Source organism: Ovis aries, chromosome 9 (assembly GCF_016772045.2).
Source record: "Ovis aries strain OAR_USU_Benz2616 breed Rambouillet chromosome 9, ARS-UI_Ramb_v3.0, whole genome shotgun sequence".
Taxonomy (NCBI): Eukaryota; Metazoa; Chordata; class Mammalia; order Artiodactyla; family Bovidae; genus Ovis; species Ovis aries.
This window is the reverse complement of record NC_056062.1, coordinates 78,567,825-78,591,299: the sequence shown is the minus strand read 5'-3', so window position 1 is coordinate 78,591,299 and position 23,475 is coordinate 78,567,825. Positions and strand designations below refer to the sequence as shown.

At 38.3% G+C, this 23,475-nt stretch overlaps 1 protein-coding gene across 5 annotated transcripts in view; it reads right to left on the bottom strand.

The window, feature by feature from the left end:
• STK3 (serine/threonine kinase 3) overlaps positions 1-23,475 on the bottom strand; it is a 309,832-nt gene that overhangs the window by 102,302 nt on the left and 184,055 nt on the right. For all 5 annotated transcript variants that reach the window (XM_027973184.3, XM_042254446.2, XM_060393931.1 and 2 more), the window contains one exon: positions 20,453-20,578. In XM_027973184.3, the coding sequence (XP_027828985.1) occupies positions 20,453-20,578 (126 nt within the window). The remainder of the gene's footprint in view (positions 1-20,452; positions 20,579-23,475) is intronic.

The following is a 23,475-nucleotide window of genomic DNA, read 5'->3' as shown; positions in this document are numbered from 1 at the left end:
GTTTATATCAATTATAAAATCAGAAATTTTTCAGAGTAAGGAGTTCTCTGTGGTCCAGTGGTTAAGATTTCATGCTTCCACTGCAGAAGGCATGGATTCGATCCCTAGTCAGAGGTTTAAGATCGCTCCATGCCCAGAGACATGGCCTAAATTTCTTAAAAATTAATTAATTAAAAAAAAAAATTCGCCAGAGTAAAAACCAAGGAATACTGGGGGATTTTTTTCCCCTCCAGAAGTAGATAGGTTGTTCAAATGAATAAAGAGAGATTAAGTGACAGTCATTTGCTGAATATTCAGTGCATGCATGCTAAGTCACTTCAGCTGTATCTGACTCTTTGCAACCCCATGGACTGTAGCCCACCAGGTTCTTCTGCCATGGGATATTCCAGGTAAGAATACTGGAGTGGGTTGTCATGCCCTTCTCCAACGGATCTTCCTGACCCAGGGATAGAACCCATGTCTCTTGTTTCCTGCATTGGCAAGCCAACTCTTTACCACTAGCGCCACCTACATTATAGTTCAGTTCAGTTCAGTCGCTCAGTCGTGTCCGACTATTTGCGACCCCATGAATCGCAGCACTCCAGGCCTCCCTGTCCATCACCAACTCCCAGAGTTCACTCAGACTCATGTCCATCGAGTCCGTGATGCCATCCAGCCATCTCATCCTCTGTCGTCCCCTTCTGCTCCTGCCCCCAATCCCTCCCAGCATCAGAGTCTTTTCTAATCAGTCAACTCTTCGCACGAGGTGGCCAAAGTACTGGAGCTTCAGCTTTAACTTCATTCCTTCCAAAGAAATCGCTTCAGATCTCCTTCAGAATGGACTGGTTGGATCTCCTTGCAGTCCAAGGGACTCTCAAGAGTCTTCTCCAATATCACAGTTCAAAAGCATCAATTCTTCGGCACTCAGCCTTCCTTCACAGTCCAACTCTCACATCCATACATGACTACAGGAAAAACCATAGCCTTGACTAGATGGACCTTAGTTGGCAAAGTAATGTCTTTGCTTTTGAATATGCTATCTAGATTGATCCTAACTTTTCTTCCCAGGAGTAAGCGTCTTTTAATTTCATGGCTACAGTCACCATCTGCAGCGATTTTGGAGCCCCCAAAAAGAAAGTCTGACACTGTTTCTACTGTTTCCCCATCTATTTCCCATGACGTGATGGGACCGGATGCCATGATCTTTGTTTTCTGAATGTTGAGCTTTAAGCCAACTTTTTCACTCTCCTCTTTCACTTTCATCAAGAGGCTTTTAAACTCCTCTTCACTTTCTGCCCTAAGGGTGGTGTCATCTGCATATCTGAGGTCATTGATATTTCTCCCAGCAATCTTGATTCCAGCTTGTGTTTCTTCCAGCCCAGGGTTTCTCATGATGTACTCTGCATAGAAGTTAAATAAGCAGGGTGACAATATACAGCCTTGATGCACTCCTTTTCCTTTTTGGAACCAGTCTGTTGTTCCATGTCCAGTTCTAACTGTTGCTTCCTGACCTGCATACAGATTTCTCAAGAGGCAGGTCAGGTGCTCTGTATTCCCATCTCTTTCAGAATTTTCCACAGTTTATTGTGATCTACACAGTCAAAGGCTTTGGCATAGTCAAGAAAGCAGAAATATATGTTTGTCTGGAACTCTTGCCTTTTTGATGATCCAGCGGATGTTGGCAATTTGATCTCTGGTTCCTCTGCCTTTTCTAAAACCAGCTTGAACATCTGGAAGTTCACAGTTCTATTGTTGAAGCCTGGCTTGGAGAATTTTGAGCATTACTTTAACAGCATGTGAGATGAGTGCAATTGTGTGGTAGTTTGAGCATTTTTTGGCATTGCCTTTCTTTGGGATTGGAATGAAAACTGACCTTTTCCAGTCCTGTGGCCACTGCTGAGTTTTCCAAATTTGCTGGCATACTGAGTGCAGCACTTTCACAGCATCATTTTTCAGGATAGTAAACATTACAAATTCCAAGGAATCATTTTTTCCATTAGAGATAACTAAAATATACAGACTTTAAGTGATTTGTGTATATAATTTTTTGTATTAACTAGAATAGAACTCTGCACTCCATTATTCAACCGGTTTATTGGACTCTCTTTTCCAAATAAAATATTTTTTTTTAAATATTTAGCAAATTTATGTATGTATATTCTTTAAAACAAGAATGTCCTGGAACATATCTTATTTTTGAAAAGGTATCCTTTATTGGATAAGACTGTTTAAACTTTTACATGGCAGAAATAATTCACATAGATTTACTTTATACCCTACTATGAATGTCCTTGGTAAAAACAAAATGTCATCTTTGTAGAAAGTTGTATTGAGTAGAAAGACCAGCTTCATTAGAAGACACTCTTTAAAAAGCAGACTTTCTATAGCTAATTCAGGAATTTACAGTAAATGTGAACAAATATATGCTTTTTAATCAACTCACACTAAGGATTTGGGAATATTTTCCACTGACATTCAGAAAACAAATAATTTTCTTAATACGTAATACAACTGACCCACCTCAGCACCAAATTTATATCACATGCTCAGGAAGGCCAAAAAAGATCTTTGCCATGTTTAGCAATGCTTAAACTAGAACAAAAACCTTGATATCAGGATTAACCTGCTGTAGAAATCTCTGTTTGCAATTTATTTAGTTTTAAAAACCTGTACAATTACCTCAGTATTGCTCAAAAAATGTCTATTTGTCAAGATGCATTCTCATCAGACAAGCTTTTCCTATAATAGGTATAAAAATCAAATTCATAAAGCACTATTTCTAATCATGTCCCATATCTCTCTTGAATAAAAAATATTTAAAGAAGTTTATTTGTAATAGTTACCTGGGGCTCAGGTGTATAGTACTAAAAAACCTTAAAATACTGCATCTTGATATAGTTATCATATTGTGTTTCCCATTCAAATTCACATGGAAAGTTGTTGGAAATGTTGATGAAATTTTAGGTCACAAATTTTTCTCCAAATATAGTAACTTGAGTTATGAAAAAGAAAATTAAGCTTGGAAAAACTGTAAGTAGATATTGGTATAACCCATAAATTCTCTCATTTCATTCATTCAAAATGAAAAAAGCAGGATCTACAATTGGTTCAAGTACTAATATTGAATACAAATATAAGTATCTTTGATAATACAGAAACTCATCATGGTGAATTTACAGCTCTAGGATTTTGAAATCAGAGAAAGAATTTGATCTATATTATTTCAAAATTCAGCACTATTAAATTTTACTGGTTCAGGGCCAAACTGGCTCTATGTCATGTCAGTCCAGTAACTGGAAAACGACTAATCAAAAGATTGAGACTAAAGATAATAGAAGGCCATCATGGAACACACACCCTCTGTATTCTTAAACTAAAAATAAATGTAGAAATAAAACTTGGTAATGCAGACTTCCCATGATGCTGAAAAGACCATCTTTCAAACAATCAAAAAAGGGAAAAAAGGAATGGGGAAAAATCTCAAATGAAAACAACTAGTGTATCAAAACAGCCAATCAGGTGGAGTCGAGATGGTAGAGCAGGAGGACACAGAGCTTCCACCTCCTCACATGTAGGGCATCCATCAGGGCATCCACCAGGCACTGGTGGGGGACTTCTGACCCCCAAGGAGAGGGGAAGAAGCCCCATGAGACCAGGTAGGACGTTGAGGGAAAGGAAAAGTGGAGGTGGGACGTGACCGGCATCCCTGAGGGGCTGCTGGGAGAGGGGAGGGGTTCGCACTATCGGAGGGGCCCACCCATGGTATGGGGAGTTGTGGGGACAGGAAAAGACCTTTGGGGGATGAGGGGATCAAAGGGGAAGGGAGCCAGCATTTTCCCGTTTGCTCAGGTCCCGTCAGCCCGCTGGGGTCGGGGGCTGAATCTCCACCCTCTGGGTCCTGAGCCTAAGTACCCCTCCTTGGCCTTTTCTAGCCACACAGGTCTGGAGCCTAAGTTCCGCCCTCCCCAGGGCCTTTACTGGCCGTGTGGATCCTGGGCCTAAGCCCCCTGCCCCAAGGCCTCCTCTGGCCACAAGGATCCCAGGCCTGAACCTCCTACCTACGCACTACCAAGGCCTTTTTCATTTTCTTTTTTTTTCCTGCTGGTGTACTGTTTTGCTTCATTGTTTTTACGTTTTTGTTTTTTTATGGTATATTTTTCTATTTTTCTACATTTATTTTCCTTTTCACTCCTGTTTGGTGCCCTTTTCTTTGGCATGCTGTTCAGCTTGCCAGGTCTTGGTTCCCAGGCTGGGGGTTGGACTGGAGCTCCTGCGGTGGGAGCACTGAATCCAAACCCCTGGACTAAAGGAGAACTGCAGAGCTCAGGGGAGAGTAACTGGTATAGCTCACCCAGAGGTTTTCATCTTGGTACCAAGACCCAGCTCCACCCAACTGCAAACTCCAGTGATGGATGTCTCAGGGCAAAACAGGAAGACAGGAAGACAGACCAACCCATTAAAAAAAGTGGAACAGTGAAAAAAAGAGAGAGAGACAACAAAAAAAACATAGTACGGATGAAGAAACAAAGTAAAAACCTACAGGACCAAATAAATGAAGAGGAAATAGGCAACCTACCTAAAAAAGAATTCAGAGTAATGATAGCAAAGATGATCTTAAAACTGGGAAATAAAATTGAAATATGGATAAAGAAAATACAAGAAATGTTCGACAGGGACCTAGAAGAAATAAAGAATGAACAAACAAAGATGAAAAACACAATAACTGATATGAAAAATACACTAGAAGGAATTACTAGCAGGAAAACTGAAGCAGAAGAATGAATAAGTGAGTTGGAAGACAGAAAGGTAGAAATAACTGCCAAGGAGCAGAATAAAGAAAAATAATGAAAAGAAATGAGAACAATCTCAGAGACCTTTGGGACAACATTAAACAAACCAACATTCGAATTATAGGAGTCCCAGAAAAAGAATAGAAAGAGAAATGGTCTGAGAAAATTTTATTTAAAGAGATTATAGTCTAAATCTTCCCTAACATGGGAAAGGAACTACCCAACCAAGTCCAGGAAGTGAAGAGGATAAATCCAGGAAGTGAAAAGAATAAAAAACAGGATAAATCCAAGAATAAACATGGTGAGACACATATCTGAATGGACAAAAATTAAATTCAAAGAAAAAATATTAAAAGCAGCAAGGAGACAGCAAGAAATAACACACAAGGGAATCCCTATAAGGTTATCAGCTGATTTTTTCACAGAAATTCTGCAGGCCAGAAGGGAGTGGCAGGATATATTTCAAGTGATGAAAGGCAAAAACCTACAACCAAGATAACTTTACCCAGCAATGATCTCATTCAGATTCGACAGAGAAATCAAAAGCTTTACAGATAACCAAAAGCAAATAGAATTCAGTATCACCAAATCAGTTTTATAACAAATGCTGAAGGAACTTCTCTAGGCAGGAAGCACAAGAGAAAATAAAAACCTATAAAAAACAAATTCCAAACAATTAAGAATATGGTAAAAGGAGCATACATATTGATAATTACTTTGAATGAAAATAGATTAAATGCTCCAATGAAAAGACCAGCTGAATGGATATAAAAACAAGACTCATATATACGCTATCTACAAGAGACCCACACAGATTGAAAATGAGGGGATGGAAAAAAAATATTCTATGCAAATGGGAAGCAAAAGAAAGCTGAAGCAGCAATACTTATATCAGACAACATAGACTCCAAAATAAAGACTGTTACAAGAGACTAAGAATGTCACTACGTAAGGACCAAGGAATCAGTTCAAGAAGAAGACATGGCACTTCCTTATGCACCCAACACAGTAGCACCTCAATACATAAGGCAAATGCTAACAGCCATAAAGGGGAGATCGACAGTAACTCAGTAATAGTGGATGACTTTAACACCCTACTTAGACGAATGGACAGACAATCCAGACAGAAAACAAACAAGGAAACATAAGCTTTAAATAACACAACAGACCAGATAGACTTAATTGATATTTATAGGACATTCTACCCAAAAGCAGCAGAATATACTTTCTTCTCAAGTGTACATTCTCCAGGATAGATCACTTCTTGGGGTCACAAATGAAGCCTTAGAAAATTTCAGAAAACTGAACTCATATCAAGCATCTTTTCTGACCATAATGGTATGAGATTAGAAATCAATTACAAGGGACAAAGAAAACCTACAAAAAACACAAAAACATGGAGACTAGACAATACACTACTAAATAACCAAGAGGTCACTGAAGAAATCAAAAAGGAAATAAAAAAATACCCAGGGACAGATGACAGCAAAAACATGGTGACCCAAAATGAACAGGACACAGCAAAAGCAGTTGTAAGAGGGAAGTTAATAGCAATACAATCCTACCTCAAGAAACAAGAAAAATCTCAAACAAACAACCTAACCTTACACCTAAAGCAACTAGAGAAAGAACAACAACAACACATTCAAAGTTAGTGAAAGGAAAGAAATCATAATGATCAGAGCAGCATATTTATTCAATAAATAAGAAATGAAAAAACAACAGTAAAGATCAATAAAACTTGGTTCTTTACAAAGATAAGCAAAATTGACAAACCATTAGCTAGACTCATCAAGGAAAGAAAAGGGAGAAGACTCAAATCAATAAAATTAGAAATGAAAAAGAAGTCACAATTGACACCACAGAAAGGATCTAAGCAACTACCACCAGCAACTATATGCCAATAAAACAGACAACCTGGAGGAAATGGGCAAATTCTTAGAAAAGTACAATCTTCCAAGACTGAATAAAGAGGACATAGAAAATATGAACAGACCAATCACAAGTAATGAAATTGAAACTGAGATTAAAAATCTTCCAACAAACAAAAGCTCAGAGTCAGATGGTTTCACAGGTGAGTATAGAGAAGCGCTAATATCTATTCTTTGCAAACTTTCAAAAAATACTGCAGAGGGAGGAACACTCCCAAACTCATTCTATGAGGCCACCATCAATCAATCAGCCTGATACCAAAACCAGACAAAAATATCATACAATAAAAGGAAAATTACAGGCCAATATCACGAACATAGAAGCAAAATCCTCAAAAAACACTAGAAAAAGAATCCAACAACATGTTAAAAGGATATCACTATCAAGTGGGATTTATTCCAAGGATGTGATATACCATATTAACAAATTAAATAAAAACCATATGATCATCTCAATAGATCAGAGAAAATGTTTGACAAAATTCAACACCCATTTATGATTTAAAAAACTCTCCAGAAAGTGAGTATAGAGGAAACTTACCTACCTCAATATAATAAAGGTCATATGGCAAACCCACAGCAAACATTATTCTCAATGGTGAAAAACTGGGAGCACTTCCTTTAAGCTCAGGAACGAGAAAAGGATGTTCACTCTCACCACTATTACTCCACATTGTTATTGAAGTTCTAACCATGGCAATCAGAGAAGCAAAAGGAATACAAGATGGCAAAGAATATGTAAAACTGTCACTGTTTGAGGATGAAACTATATATAGAAAATCCTAAAGATGCCACCAGAAAATTCCTAGAGCTCATCAATGAATTGGGTAAAACTGCATGACAAAATTAATATGCAGAATCTCTTGCATTCCTATACACTAACAATGAAAACTCAGAAAGAGAAATTAAAGAAACAATCCCATTTACCACTGCAACAAAAAAAATAAAATACCTAGGAATAAACCTACCTGAGGAGGCAAAAGACCTGTACTCAGGAAACTATAAAACACTGATGAACGAAGTCAAAGAAGACCCAAAAAGAGATATACCATATTCTTGGATTAGAAGACTCAATAGTGTAAAAATGACTATACTACCTAAAGCAATCTACAGATTCAATGAAATTCCTGTCAAACTACCAATGGCATTTTTCACAGACGTAGAACAAAAATTTGTACAATTTGTATGGAAACATTAAAAATCCCCAATAGTCACAGCAACCTTGAGAAAGAAAAACAAACTTGGAGGAATCAGGCTCCCTGACTTCAGATTATACTACAAAGCTACAGTCAAGACACTATGGTACTGGCACAAAAACAGAAATACAGATCAATGGAACAGGAAAGAAAGCCCAGAGATAAACTCAGGCACATATGGTCATCTAATCTATGACATGGAGAAGGCAATGGAACCCCACTCCAGTACTCTTGCCTAGAAAATCCCATGGATGGAGGAGCCTGGTAGGCTGCAGTCCATGGGGTCACTAAGAGTCGGACACGACTGAGCGACTTCACTTTCAGTTTTCACTTTCATGCATTGGAGAAGGAAATGGCAACCCACTCCAATATTCTTGCCTGGAGAATCCCAGGGACGGGGGAGCCTGGTGGGCTGCTGTCTATGGGGTCGCACAGAGTCAGACACGACTGAAGTGACTTAGTAGCAGCAGCAGCAGCAATCTATGACAAAGGAGAAAAGAATATACGATAGTAAAAAAACAAAAACAAAAAAACAGCCTCCTCGATAAGTGGTGCTGGGAAAACTGGACAACTACATGTAAAAAAATAAAATCAGAACATTCCTTAACACCAAACACAAAAATAAACTCAAAATGGATTAAAGACCTAAACTTAAGACTGGATACTATGAAACTCTTGGAGGAAAACATACACAGAACACTTTTTGACTTAAATTGCAGCAATATCCTCTTTGACCCAGCTCCTAAGAGTAATGAAAATAAAAACAAAAATAAACATATGGGACCGAATTAAACTTAAAAGCTTTTGCACAGCAAAGGACACCATAAACAAGACAACTTTAGAATTAATTTCTCCCATTCTCCTTCAGAATGGGAGAAAATATTTGCCAATGAAGCACAAAGGATTACTCTCCAAATTATAAAAACAGCTCTTGCAGCTAAAAAGAAAAACCAAAAATCCCCAAAAATCCATTAAAAAAATGGGCAGACCTAAATACACATTTCTCCAGAGAAGAAATACAGACAGCCAACAAACACATGGAAAGATGTTCAGTATCACTAATTATTAGAGAAATGCAAATCAAAACTACAATGAGGTATCACTTCACACCAGTCAGAATGGTCAACATCAAAAAAATCTATAAACAGGGAGTTTCCTGGTGGTTCAGCAGATAAGACTCTGTGCTCCGAACATAGAGGGCCTGGGTTTGATCCCTGGTCAGGGAGCTAGATCCCACATGCCACAAGTAAGACCCAGGGCAACTGTAAAATAAATTAAAAGTTTAAAAAAATCTATAAACAATAAATGCTAGAGTGAGTGTGAAGAAAAGAAAACCCTCTTGCACTGTTGGTGGGAATGTAAATTGATACAGCCACTATGGAGAACAGTATGGAGGTTCCTTAAAAAACTAAAAATAGAACTACCATATGACCCAGCAATTCCACTAATGGGTATGTACCCTGAGAAAACCATAATTCAAAAAGACCCAGCTATCCCAATATTCACTCCAGGACTATTCACAATAGCCAGGAACTAGGAGAACCTAAATGTCCATCGACAGATGAATGGATAAAGGAGATGCACATATATACAATGGAATATTACTCAGCCACAGAAAGGAATGAAACTGGGTCATTTGTAGAGATGTGGATGGACCAAGAGTCTGTCACACAGTAAAGTCAGAAAGAGAAAAACAAATATGGTATACTAATGCCTGTAGGTGGAATCCAGAAAAATGATACAGATGAAACTATTTGCAGGGCAAGAGACACAGATCTAGAAAACAGACAGGGGGACATGGGATGGGAAAGAGAGGGTAGGATAAACTGGGAGCTTAGGACTGCTATATATGCATGCCCACATGTAACACAGCTAGTGGGAACCTGCTTACAGTACAGGGAACTTAGCTCTGTGCTCTCTGATGACCTTGATGGGTGGGATGGGCACCGGGGAGGGAGGTCCAAGAGTTAGGGATTATATGTATACATATATCTGTTGCACAGCAGAAACTAATACAACATTTTAAAGCTATTTTACTCCAATTATAAAAGAAGAAATAGAGCAAGGCCTTCAGAGTTTTAAGGGAACATTATTTCCAATCCAGAATTTTATACCTGATCAACCAATGGTAAAGAAAGAATAAAGACATCGTCAGACATACAAGGTCTGAAAAAACTGCTAATGTCTGGAAGCTCCTGGAAGATAGGATGCATCAAAATAAGAAAGTAAAACACAAAAGACAAGACTCAGGAAACATAGGACACATTACAGAGAGAGAGAAAGGAAATTCCTAAGACGATGTTAGGGAATGGAGGGCCACAGTGGTCTGCAAAGGAAAGCTTGTTCAAGACTCTAGAAAGTAACTGTCCAGATTAGAAGCAAATAGAGGGCTCAATAAAGAATTAGTCAAGTAAAAAGTATGATGCTAAAAAATTATTTGTGTTTGAACATACAGAGGCATTTACAACCTCTGTAGAGAGTATAGGGATGGAGCATTTGAGAACAAGTTAGTGATGGGTACGTAGAAAAATTAACAGCAACAAACAACAGTAAGAAAAGCTGTGACAACCACTAGTTCCAGAAATCACAAAAATAAAAAATATGTAATCATAATGTATTATGATGCTTACAGAGTCCTAACACACTGAGAGGGATTTTTTTAGAACTGTGCTTTAATTATACGAGGAAAATGAGAGATAACAAGTAATCAGTTCTTCTAATGAATTTCAGTTTGTGATCAATAATTTTATCTCAAATATGTTTTCTTAATAAAACTAATTTACTTTTCAAGAAGTAAAAGAACAAGGGTAAATTTTAAAATTCTCTTTACTGGTTTTAAGCTTAAAGTAGTTTATAAAGATCTCTACCAATCCTTCCAAACACATGTGGCCATTTAAAATTTGTTTTTAGATACTTAAAGAACTTTTCATGATAACTGATGTTATTTTTGTGGCCTCTGGAGTAGCAAAACAAGCAGCAGCAACAATTACCACCAAAGAAACCAAAAACTAAACAAAACAATAACAAAGTGCCTGGCCAAAATATTTTAATAGCAGTAGTAGAGATAAAAGTAGTAGCTTTAATAAAAATGGAAGCTAAACTATTGAGCACACTATGTGTGATAAGCTGTTCTAAGTGTGAAGATACATATTTTTTTATTCCATCTCCATAACAACTCTATGAAGCAAGATCTATCACTATCCCTTTTATAGACAGTGAAACTGAACCAGAGACATTAAGTAACTTGGCCAATGACAGTAAATTGGGAACAGAATCAGGATTTTAGTCAAAGCAGTCCATAATTTAACCGATTTGATATAACTGAAGCTTCTGGACTGACTTGGACTGATTCTGATGCTGTTCTATTTCATCATCAGTTTAAAAGATTCTCGAGAGACACTGATTTGAAATTCCTTGGGCTTCCCTGGTGGCTTAGATGGTAAAGTATCTATCTGCCTGCAATGAGGAAGACCTGGGTTTGATCCCTGGATTGGGAAGATCCCCCGGAGGAGGGCAAGGCAATGCACTCCAGTATTCTTGCCTGGAGAATACCTCTGGACAGAAGAGCCTGGCGGGCTACAGTCCGTGGGGTTCCCAAGAGTGGGACACAATTGAGCGGCTAAGCACAGGGAGGAAATGGATGATTCTGGAGAATGCTCACCTGAAGGCTATACCACCATCTGGAGGGATGTGGATTTTTGAAGCACCCTGCATTTTTCCTGATACCCATGCTGAGAATTACTGCTTCAGTAAATCACACTGGAGGGACATGGCATCCCTCACATTAAGGACCACAGCACGATAAGTTTAGAGTTCAGACCATAAAGAAATCAACAAAAAGTCCTCTTTTCTGAAGACAAAGGCTCGAAAACATGGTCAAAAGCCAGTTAATAGGCAAAACTTTTTTCTCTGAATCACTATTAATATGAAATAAAATGACACCTTTGAAAGTGAAAATAAAAGGCCTATTACACATATCAAAGTGAAAAACTCTCAAGCAAGCCTAACATCAAGAAGTATTCAATTCTGGCTCAACATTTTACTTACCATTCTTCCACATCTGTTCGGCTTCTTGTATTCTACTTAAATTAATATTGCAATCGACATGGGAAACACCTAAGCTCCAGTACAAAACAATCCTTGTAAACTCCTAACCAATTTTTTAATCTATTTAAAAAATGACCATTTGACAATGTGCACTTTCTGCCTTCTCTTATAAATTCAACTTATTAATACCATCTATTCTACTTTTAAATAATCATCCGGTGTCTCATATGTGCAGTGTTTGCCTTGCTATTTAATTTAAAATCAGCAAGCATTGACTTTTATGTTGTCAATATTTAAATATAACTTCCTAACTAACATTTTAATAAGACGTACCAGATAACTGAAAACTCGTATTGTAAAAATCAATGATTAATTAGGGTTTAAGAACTACATAGGCACATAGTTTATTGTATAATTAATACATTATCAAAATGCATGCTCACACCTTGAATGCTACAGATATATTAGCATAATCTCAATGAGAATAAGAAAAAGTCCTGTATGCTTTCAATTTATAGGGACAACCTATGTCCCACTGTCTGCTGATTTGGTCAGAAATAAATGCAAACTTTATGATTATGTTTGACTTATATGAAAAATAAAATATCACTTTAATGACAATTTGGCTGTGAAGATTAAAGAGACATGTAGCTATGAGACTTAAACCTGGACATGTAATCCAATTTTACCAATTTGCAAGAGAACCCCAAAGGCATGAATAGTACAAAGACAAATACTATGTAAGATTTTGAGCCTTCAGTATGAATAAGAGTTCCTGAGAAGACAAGAGTACTGATTTTAAAATTTGGTAAAAATGAATGGCAATGTAGAAATATACTCTTACTATAGAAGGACAATGAACTATGGAATGAGGTTCATGACACTGTACAGGAGACAGGGATCAAGACCATCCCCATGGAAAAGAAATGCAAAAAAGCAAAATGGCTGTCTGGAGAGGCCTTACAAATAGCTGTGAAAAGAAGAGAGGCGAAAAGCAAAGGAGAAAAGGAAAGATAAAAGCATCTGAATGCAGAGTTCCAAAAAATAGCAAGAAGAGATAAGAATGCCTTCTTCAGTGATCAAGGCAAACAAATAGAGGAAAACAACAGAATGGGAAAGACTAGAGATCTCTTCAAGAAAATTAGAGATACCAGGGAACATTTCATGCAAAGATGGGCTCAATAAAGGACAGAAATGGTCTGGACCCAACAGAAGCAGAAGATATTAAGAAGAGGTGGCATTCACACAGAAGAACTGTACAAAAAAGATCTTCAAGACCCAGATAGTCATGATGATGTGATCACTAATCTAGAACCAGACATACGAAGTCAAGTGGGCCTTAGAAAGCATCACTACAAACAAAGCTAGGGGAGGTGATGGAATTCCAGTTGAGCTGTTTCAAATCCTGAAAGATGATGCAGTGAAAGTGCTGCACTCAATATGCCAGCAAATCTGGAGAACTCAGCAGTGGCCACAGGACTGGAAAAGGTCACTTTTCATTCCAATCCCAAAGATAGGCAATGCCAAAGAATGCTCAAACTACTGCACAATTGTACTCATCTCACATGCTAGTAAAGTAATGCTCAAAATTCTCCAAGCCAGGCTTCAGCAATATGTGAACCGCGAACTCCCTGATGTTCAAGCTGGTTTTAGAAAAGGCAGAGGAACCAGAGATCAAATTGCCAACATCTGCTGGGTCATGGAAAAAGCAAGAGAGTTCCAGAAAAACATCTATTTCTGCTTTCTTGACTAGGCCAAAGGCTTTGACTGTATGGATCACAATAAACTGTGGAAAATTCTGAAAGAGATGGGAATATCAGACCACCTAGCCTGCCTGTTGAGAAATCTGTATGCAGGTCAGGAAGCAACAGTTAGAACTGGACATGGAACAACAGACTGGTTCCAAAAAGGAAAAGGAGTATGTCAAGGCTGTATATTGTCACCCCGCTTATTTAACTTCTATGCTGAGTACATCATGAGAAACGCTGGGTTGGAAGAAACACAAGCTGGAATCAAGATTGCTGGGAGAAATATCAATGACCTCAGATATGCAGATGACACCACCCTTAGGGCAGAAAGTGAAGAGGAGTTAAAAAGCCTCTTAATGAAAGTGAAAGAGGAGAGTGAAAAAGTTGGCTTAAAGCTCAACATTCAGAAAACAAAGATCATGGCATCTGGTCCCATCACTTCATGGGAAATAGATGGGGAAACAGTGGAAACAGTGTCAAACTTTCTTTTTTGGGGCTCCAAAATCACTACAGATGGTGACTGTAGCCATGAAATTAAAAGACGCTTACTCCTGGGCAGAAAAGTTATGACCAATCTAGATAGCATATTAAAAAGCAGAGACATTACTTTGCCGACTAAGGTCCGTCTAGTCAAGGCTATGGTTTTTCCTGTGGTCATGTATGGATGTGAGAGTTGGACTGTGAAGAAGGCTGAGTGCCGAAGAATTGATGCTTTTGGACTGTGGTGTTGGAGGAGACTCTTGAGAGTCCCTTGGACTGCAAGGAGATCCAACCAGTCCATTCTGAAGGAGATCAGCCCTGGGATTTCTTTGGAAGGAATGAAGTTAAAGCTGAAGCTCCAGTACTTTGGCCACCTCATGTGAAGAGTTGACTCATTGGAAAAGACTCTGATGCTGGGAGGGATTGGGGGCAGGAGCAGAAGGGGACGACAGAGGATGAGATGGCTGGATGGTATCACTGACTTGATGGACGTGAGTCTGAGTGAACTCCGGGAGTCGGTGATGGACAGGGAGGCCTGGCGTGCTGCGATTCATGGGGTCGCAAATAGTCGGACACGACTGAGCGACTGAACTGAACTGATAGAAGGACTCCAGATCCACTCTGCATATCTTGTTCTTAGAAGTTTTTCTGCCTCTGCATGTATATATATTTATTTATATTCAGAGCACAAGTGATAAAATGACCTGAAGATAGAAACTACTGCCTGAGAACATAACATAAAGCAAAGTGTATGAATACTGCTCATAGTATGTGACTCTGTCAAGACAATTTTTTCTTATAATTTCAATAAAGCAACAAAAAATAACATAATAGTTTCATCTAAAAATATCAGCTTAGTCCCAGAGATAAATGCTTATTCTAAAACTAAGAAATCATTAAATCTGATGCAATTTTTAAATCTATCCAGATTATTTTGGAAGCCTTCCCTTCAAAAGGTGAAACCTAATACCCCACACCTTGAGTGTGCACTCTACTGTATAACATACACCTAAAACAATAGGATGGATTCCGAATGGGGCAATGAGCAGAGGCTGGATACACTCAAGAGAGTTTCATTCAGTAACAGCATGAAAAGTGACAAACTTTTAGCTCTTTTATTTTGGACACTGATTCATCCAATTAGATCTTATATTAAAAAGTCACTGTGTATGATAAGAGATAAGAGTCCAACTTCACACTTTTACATGTGGCTATTCAGCTGTCCCTCAGACATATTATATTTAATTTATATGCAGAGTACATCATGAGAAATGCTGGGCTGGATGAAGCATAAGCTGGAATCAAGATTTCCGGGAGAAATCTCAATAACCTCAGATAACGCAGATGACACCACCCTTATGGCAGAAAGTGAAGAGGAACTAAAAAGCCTCTTGATGAAAGTGGAAGAGGAGAGTGACAAAGTTGGCTTAAAGCTCAACATTCAGAAAACTAAGATCATGACATCTGGTCCCATCACTTCATGGCAAATAGATGGGGAAACAGTGGCAGACTTTATTTTTGGGGGCTCCAAAATCACTGCAGATGGTGATTGCAGCCATGAAATTAAAAGACACTTGCTCCTTGGAAGAAAAGTTATGACCAATATAGACAGCATATTAAAAAGCAGAGACATTACTTTGCCAACAAAGGTCCGTCTAGTCAAAGCTATGGTTTTTCCAGTGGTCATGTATGGATGTGAGAGTTGGACCATAAGAAAGCTGAGCATCGAAGAACTGATGCTTTTGAACTGTGGTGTTGGAGAAGACTCTTGAGAGTCCTTTGGACTGCAAGGAGATCCAACCAATCCATCCTAAAGGAAATTAGTCCTGAATATTCACCGGAGGGACTGATGCTAAAGCTAAAACTTCAGTATTTTGGCCACCTGATGTGAAGAACTGACTCATTTGAAAAGACCCTGATGCTGGGACAGACTGAAGGCGGGAGGAGAAGGGCATGACAGAGGATGAGATGGTTGGATGGCATCATCGACTCAATGAACATAAGTTTGAGTAAACTCCGGGAGTTGGTGATGGACAGGGAGGCCTGGCGTGTTGCAGTCCATGGGGTTGCAAAGAGTGAGACACAACTGAGCAACTGAACTGAACTGACTGACTGACTCATTCAGCTGTCCCAGCATCATCCATTAAAAAGACTGTTCTTTTTCCACTGAATGGTCTCCATACCTTAGTTGAAAATTAATTGGCCATAGATAACATGATTTATTTCTGGACTCTCAATTGTTTCGGACTTTCTATTCCATTGATTTTTATATCAATCCTTATGCCAGTACCACACTGATTTAATTACTGTAGGTTTGTATTATATTCTGAAATTGGAAAGTGAATTCTCTAACTTTGTTCTTCTTTTTCAGTATTATTTTAGCTACTTGGGGGCCCCTTTTCCATATGAGTTTGAAGATAGGCTTTTCCTTTTCTCAAGAAAAAGATCATAAAGACTGGATGAATATGTGAGTCACTTTGAGAAGTACTGCCATTTAAACAATATTAAGTCTTCCAATCCATGAACATGGGATATCTCTTCAGTGATTTAGGTATTCTTTAATTTCTTTCAGCAATGTATTATATTTTTCACTGTATAATTATTTTACCTCCTTGGTTAAACTGTTTCTTAGGTCCATTCTCTTGGATGCTATTGTAAATGCAACTGTTTTCTTAAGTACCCTTTTGCATTGTTCAATGCTAGTGCATAAAAATATAACTGATTTTTATATGCTGATCTTGTACTAAACTTGCTTATTAACTCTAGAAGGTTTAGATTTTTTGAACAGATAACATCTAGGAAGCTGCTCTACCTTAAGAAGACCAAAACAAAGGCAAGCCTCTGTGTCAGTCCCACAGGGAACTGCCGGATAGTTCAACACAGAGAAGCACACGTTTCTGAGCATAAGGTTATTACCCCTCTCCCCTGCCCCCAAGCTGCACTGTCCCCATGGCTGCACTGAGCTAAAAAACCAGGAATGGCAGGCATCCAAAAACGCAAAAATGCCACAACACTTTCTTACCAAAACTCAACATTCTTAAACTTCTTCGTTAAGCACTCCCCAGGTTGTTTTACATTTTTTATTAGATTGCAGTGTTTTGAAAAGATTGATCTGTCAGTTTCTGCTAACTTAACGGTTTCTTCATTTTATTTGTTACAAGAAACTACTTGGAAAACTCCACCATTCTCCACGATCAGTAGCTTCTTTTAACAAATAAAATGTGGTGGAACTGACAGAGCACAACTCTTGAGACTATGTCATAAAAGGCATTGAGATGTCCCCTTTGTTCTCTCTCTTGGAGCACTTGCTCCAAGAGAAGTCAGCTGCCAGACTGTGAAGACTCTCAAACAGACCTATGGAGAGTCCCACACAGCAAGTTGCTGAATCAGTCTGCCAACAGTCATACGAGTGAGCTACCTTGGAACTGCAGTCCTTGTGACTATAGCTCTGACCAACATTTAAACCGCAACCTCAGAAGAGAGTCTGAGTCAAAGGCATCCAATAAAGTCACTGCTGGAAAAATGATCTACAGATATCAAAACATAATAAATGCATATTGTTTTAAACTGCTAGGTTTGGGCAGTATATGGTATTTAAAGCTGAGGCCTGAAAGATGAGAAGCTAGTCACCCAGTGAGTTCTAGAGGAAGAGGAGTGTTTCAAGCAGAGGGGATGGCAAATGCTAAGGCCCTGCACAAGGAAAGTCACTGACATGTTAAAAAAACCTGAAAGAAGATCAGTGTCACAGGAGCTCGGTGAACAAGAGAAAAACACTGAAGAAAAGAGGTCACCAAAACGGCGGAAAGTAACTGAAGTGACTGCAAGAGAGTCTTTAAACCAATGAAAACTGCTAAGTTCTAGGGTAATCAAAGGTACCTTATCCATAAAAAAAATGGAAATCAACCTATAATTAAGTACAGGTAGATAAGAGCCAAGCAATAACAGTCACTAGTCCAATGGCAGCTAGGCAGTTAACTAGTCCAAAACTCACGACAAGCTTACATAAAGTGAAGGAAAGCTACTGGGTACCACCCCAGAGGGGCAAAAACTGGACTTTTTAGAGAACATAACCTTATTGAAAAGTATGTAACTCTGATAAGCTAATGTTGTTTATTTTTAGAAGTTCTAATAAATATTGGATTGAAAACTGAGCATAAAGTCTTAATGAAGAGGTCTAAAAGTAAAAAAGCCCTAGCTTTATTCTTGGGTTTCTCACTAGTTTTGTCAACTTTGGTAAATAACTTCACTCCTAATTTCACTTAACTACAAAATGAAATAATAATATACACATGTCCAGTCTTACCTTTTTTAAGATCAAATAAAATAATATGATAAAAATGTTTTGAAACTACAAAAAAAAAAAAAAAAAGACATATACAAATCTGATCATTTGTAGAGAGAAACCAAAAAAACTAACTGTATCTATTATCACATAGGAACACAGGGTGGAAACTATAACCCTTTGAGAGCATGAACCAAGATCTTTACATCATCCCATATTACTTACACCTTTATGGGGATGCTATTTTAAAATTCTGAATGGTGAAATCATTGGCAAAAAAATTTATATCTAGAATGTAAGCTTAAAGCATCTGTTTCACCAGGCAGTTCATAGCTACTGCCAAATGAATAACTGATGCAGCTGAATATCTAAAGAAAATGAATACAAATCAGTTCTGAGGCTTCCCTGGTGGCTCAGTGGTAAAGAATCTACCTGCCAACGCAGGAGACCCGGGTTCAATCCCTGATCCGAGAAGACCCCACATTCCATGGAGCAACTAAGCCAGTGTGCCACAACTACTGAGCCTGTGCTCCAGAGTCCAGGAATCACAACTATTGTGCCCTCTCGCCATACCTACCGAAGCTTGCGCACCCTGGACCATGCTCTGCAAAATGAGAAGCCAATTCAATGAGAAGTCCGGTCACTGAAACTAGAGCCCACATAGCAATGAAGACCCAGTACAGCCAATTAAAAACAAAATAAAACAAAAAAACAGCTCTGAAAAGACGCACACTTGTCCTTGTTTGGGATACCATATGGCACAAGGTTTAATAACAGCTGAAAAGGGTAAAAGAATTTCAAAAGGAATGCCAAGTAGATAACCAGTCTCTGAAATTAAAAATAAATTTGAGAGCTTCCTGGTGGTCCAATGGTTGAGAATCTGCCTGCCAATGCAGGGGACACAGGTTCAATCTGGGCTCGGGAAGGACCCCACATGCCAGAGGGCAACTGAGCCCATGCGCCACAACTACTGAAGCCTGCGCTCTAAAGCCTGTGCTCTGTGAGAGAGAAGCCACCACAGTGAGAAGCCCATGCACCACCATCAGACAGTGGCCCCCTCTCACCACAACTGGACAAGGCCAACAGGCAGAAGCGAAGGACCAGAGCCGCCAAAAAACAGATAGATAATAAATTTTTAGGGTACATTTGAATCAGCAAAATAACAGGGTTTGTGTACAAAAACCTTAAGATTAATTTAAAAACCTTCTCTGGGAAAATACAGATGATGTTATCAAAGACTTCAATCATCATAAACATAAAATATCTGTGTTTTGAGATTTAGTGACTAGCTGGATACCCAGGAGGTAGTCATCTCTATATCCTAACCAGAAAAACAAAATTACATAATTTGAAACAAGGAAACAAATCATTAGTGAATCACAGAAACAGTAGACACTATTAAATGTGATATAAAGATACAACCTTTTACTTTATTAAAATGCACTGATGCACTAATTTAAAGTAAATGGAATAAGCTGGTCCTTTTATGCCCCTCCTACTTTCTCTAATAACCCATCTTCTGCTGTGGCATCAACCCATCGATGATCAGTTAAAAGTAAGTTCCAGAAAATATAACATCAGTTCAGTTCAGTCGCTCACTTGTGTCTGACTCTTTGTGACCCTAAGGACCACAGCACGCCAGGCCTCCCTGTCTGTCACCAATTCCCAGAGTCTACTCAAACTCATCTCCATTGAGTCAGTGATGCCATCCAACCAAATTGACCAAATTCAAGAAAACATTTATTCAACAAACAAGAGAGCTAATATCAACCAGACAACAGATATTGTATAGTTCCTCATCAGTCACTAATGCTTAGCTACCAGAAAAGAGTAGTGAACATTTAACAGAAACAAAATATATTTTGGGATTTAATGAACAAATATACTTCACTTGTATAACAAAACAGAAAGTGCTATTAATATATTTGAAGAAAAAAACCGATATTATAGAAAAAATCCTCAGAAGAAAAAGATTAACTTTTTTAGGGTAATTACGAACCGAATTTTCTTCCTCCTCTTCCTGTTCTCGCTGCTGTTCTTCATGTCTTTTAGCTTTGATCTCCATTGCTTCTGTGATCAGGTCTCTTAAAATCGATACAGGTTTTGCATTCTTAATAAAAGGGTGCTAGAAAAGTAAAATTCAATGGTATAAATTCAAATGGATTCTCTGAATTATATCTTAAAAACATTAAAACAATATGTAAACGTGAACCAGGATAATAGGCTTCAATGACTGGTCCTTTATCCAGAATTAAATAGAAAGGTTAAGAACAGAGAATATTTCAGCTGCTTTAGAAATAAAGATTTCACTTTTTTAGGTTTACTTGTTTTTAAAAAGACCACTGCAGAACACAAAAACAAACGTAATCTTGTTGATAAAAATACATCACCATTAGAGACACAATTTTCCAAAGGAAGTAAAGATTACGTAGTCAGAAAGCCAAATTTTTTTTTTAAAGGTTGGAGTATATGTGTGCTTAGTTGCTCAGTCACGTCTGACTCTGCAACCCCCATGGACCGCAGCCTGCCAGGCTCCTCTGTTCATGGGATTCTCCAGGCAAGAATACTGAAGTGGGTTGCCATTCCCTTCTCCAGGGGATCATTCCGACTCAGGGATTGAACCCAGGTCTCCTGCATTGCAGGCAGATTCTTTACTGTGTGAGCCACCAGGGAAGCCCAAAGATCAGTGATTATATTACATAAAAAAATAAGATGATTTTGGTATTGTTACAAATTTTAATTAATCTTAACAAGCCGACTGCTAAAATCAGTAGTCAAAAGGAAGACAACTATTTTTTTTTACTTCTTTTACATATTTTCTATTTATTACATATTTAATACTGTAATCATTTCCAAGGGAAAAGTAAAAAATAACAATAAAAGAAAAATATTTTTCAGAAAATAAGTATTACTTAATTTCTATACTATATATAAAGTAACTTTTCACTTCTTTTTTTTGGTATCATCATGATGTAGCTAAAACATCTGAGTTTGCAACAATCCTGATAAAAAGAAACAGAACCACCAGAAAATACCTGGGTGTTTGACGACTTTGTAATTCAAAAGGGGGAACATGAGAGAATGTAGAAGGAAAGGTTAAAAGTTTAATTTGGAATAGATAACTGTATTTTGAATCAGCAATACAGCTTCAAAGTGTAATTTAAGGCGATGGCACCCCACTCCAGTACTCTTGCCTGGAAAATCCATGGACGGAGGAGCCTGGTAGGCTACAGTCCATGGGGTCGCTAAGAGTCAGACATGACTGAGTGACTTCACTTTCACTTTTCACTTTCATGCATTGGAGAAGGAAATGGCAACCCACTCCAGTGTTCTCGCCTGGAGAATCCCAGAGACGGGGGAGCCTGGTGGGCTGCTGTCTATGGGGTCGCACAGAGTCGGACATGACTGACGTGACTTAGCAGCAGCAGCAGATAAGAATCAGATGAAAGTCGTCTGAGTTATTTTAATAAAGACTAATACAACACAAAAATATTTTTAAAGGTAAAACAATTTCAGTGCTAAAGAAGAAATTTACTGACATTTGTAGGAGGCTTTCAAATGGTGAAGGGATCATTTGGGAAAACTAAGAGTAAGAATTTTACCTGAACACAGCAGTTCTAGGATAGATGACAAAGAACTAATAAATTCTTTTGTAGCAGTTACAGACTAATCACCAGATAAATTAAGTTCTATCAACATACCTGTGGTGGAGACTCCTGGTCACTCACCAAAACGGCACTGGGACTGGACCTACGGCTGCCCAGCTACCTCCTGCCTCCCGCAGACCCCCTTTCAGTTGGATGTGATTATGGGCTGAGTTCTCACCAATGCAACACTGGTATTTCACTGGCACTGAATGAAATACCAGTGTCTGTGTTGTGTTCCAGCCCTCTGATCTGGACCTCAGAACAGTGACAGTGGGCACTCTTCTGTGATTTCTTCTCTTTCTGCCACGTTGGGAAACAGACAAAGACAGTGTCCTAAAGGATGACCGAGAGCAAGAAGGAAGAAATCCCAGTCCTGCATCAGAATTCCTGAGTAACACTGGTAAAGAGGCTGCAAAAATTAGTAGTAACTGAATATATGCTTTTTACCCTTAAAGAACTTATTATCCAAAATAAGGAATAAAAGATAAATGCATTAAAAAATTACAGTGTGACATACAAGTCACATTCATGACGATCTAACACAGTCTATATGATTAAGCAATATAAGAGCAAATGAATAGGTGAGGTAATATCAGGTGTCTCATGGAGAAGAAACAGACTGTTTCAGGGAGAAGGAAAGGTGTGAACGATATGAACACACACACAAAGACAGGAGGTGGATGTGAAACACCGTAGGAAGAGCTGTTGAGCCAAAACAGGAACATGGCTTACAGAAATGGTGTCCTGAGAGTTTAGATACAGGTAACAGTGGGACAAGAAGGATACATACTCAGAATGAGATACCGGAATTTTGCCTGACAGCCCCTTTAATTACATAGATGAGAGAATAGTGTAAGAAAAGAATGAGATACCACAATCTTGCAGTAGAGTTTAGAAATGAAGTAAGATGGGGAGAAGCTGTAAAACAGGTGTAAATTATTAAGAACCTGGGTTAAAAAAAAAAATAGCAGCCACAATCAAGAGGAAATACTGAATCTGATGGAAAAACTCTCAAGAAGGATTTGGAGACTATGTATTAACAGAAGTAAAAGAAGACTAACACAGCAAAAGCTGAGAACCAGTAGAACTGTACCTCTTTAAAGGCAAAAAAAAATATCAAATTGTATTTATACTTTATCTTTTCAGGAAAAATTATGAGCCAAATTCCAAGCCACAGTTTTATCTTTAAGAAATGCCAAAGTACACATCCAGTCTATTGCAAACTTACTTTCATGCAGTTCATTGTGAACTGACTACACAGTGTTACGCTAACATTAATCTACAGAGCTTAACATTCCTAATCTCAAAATCTCAGTATGTCTTACTTCGTTTGTACTCATTTTTTTCCCTACATAATCACTACAGGCATGATTCT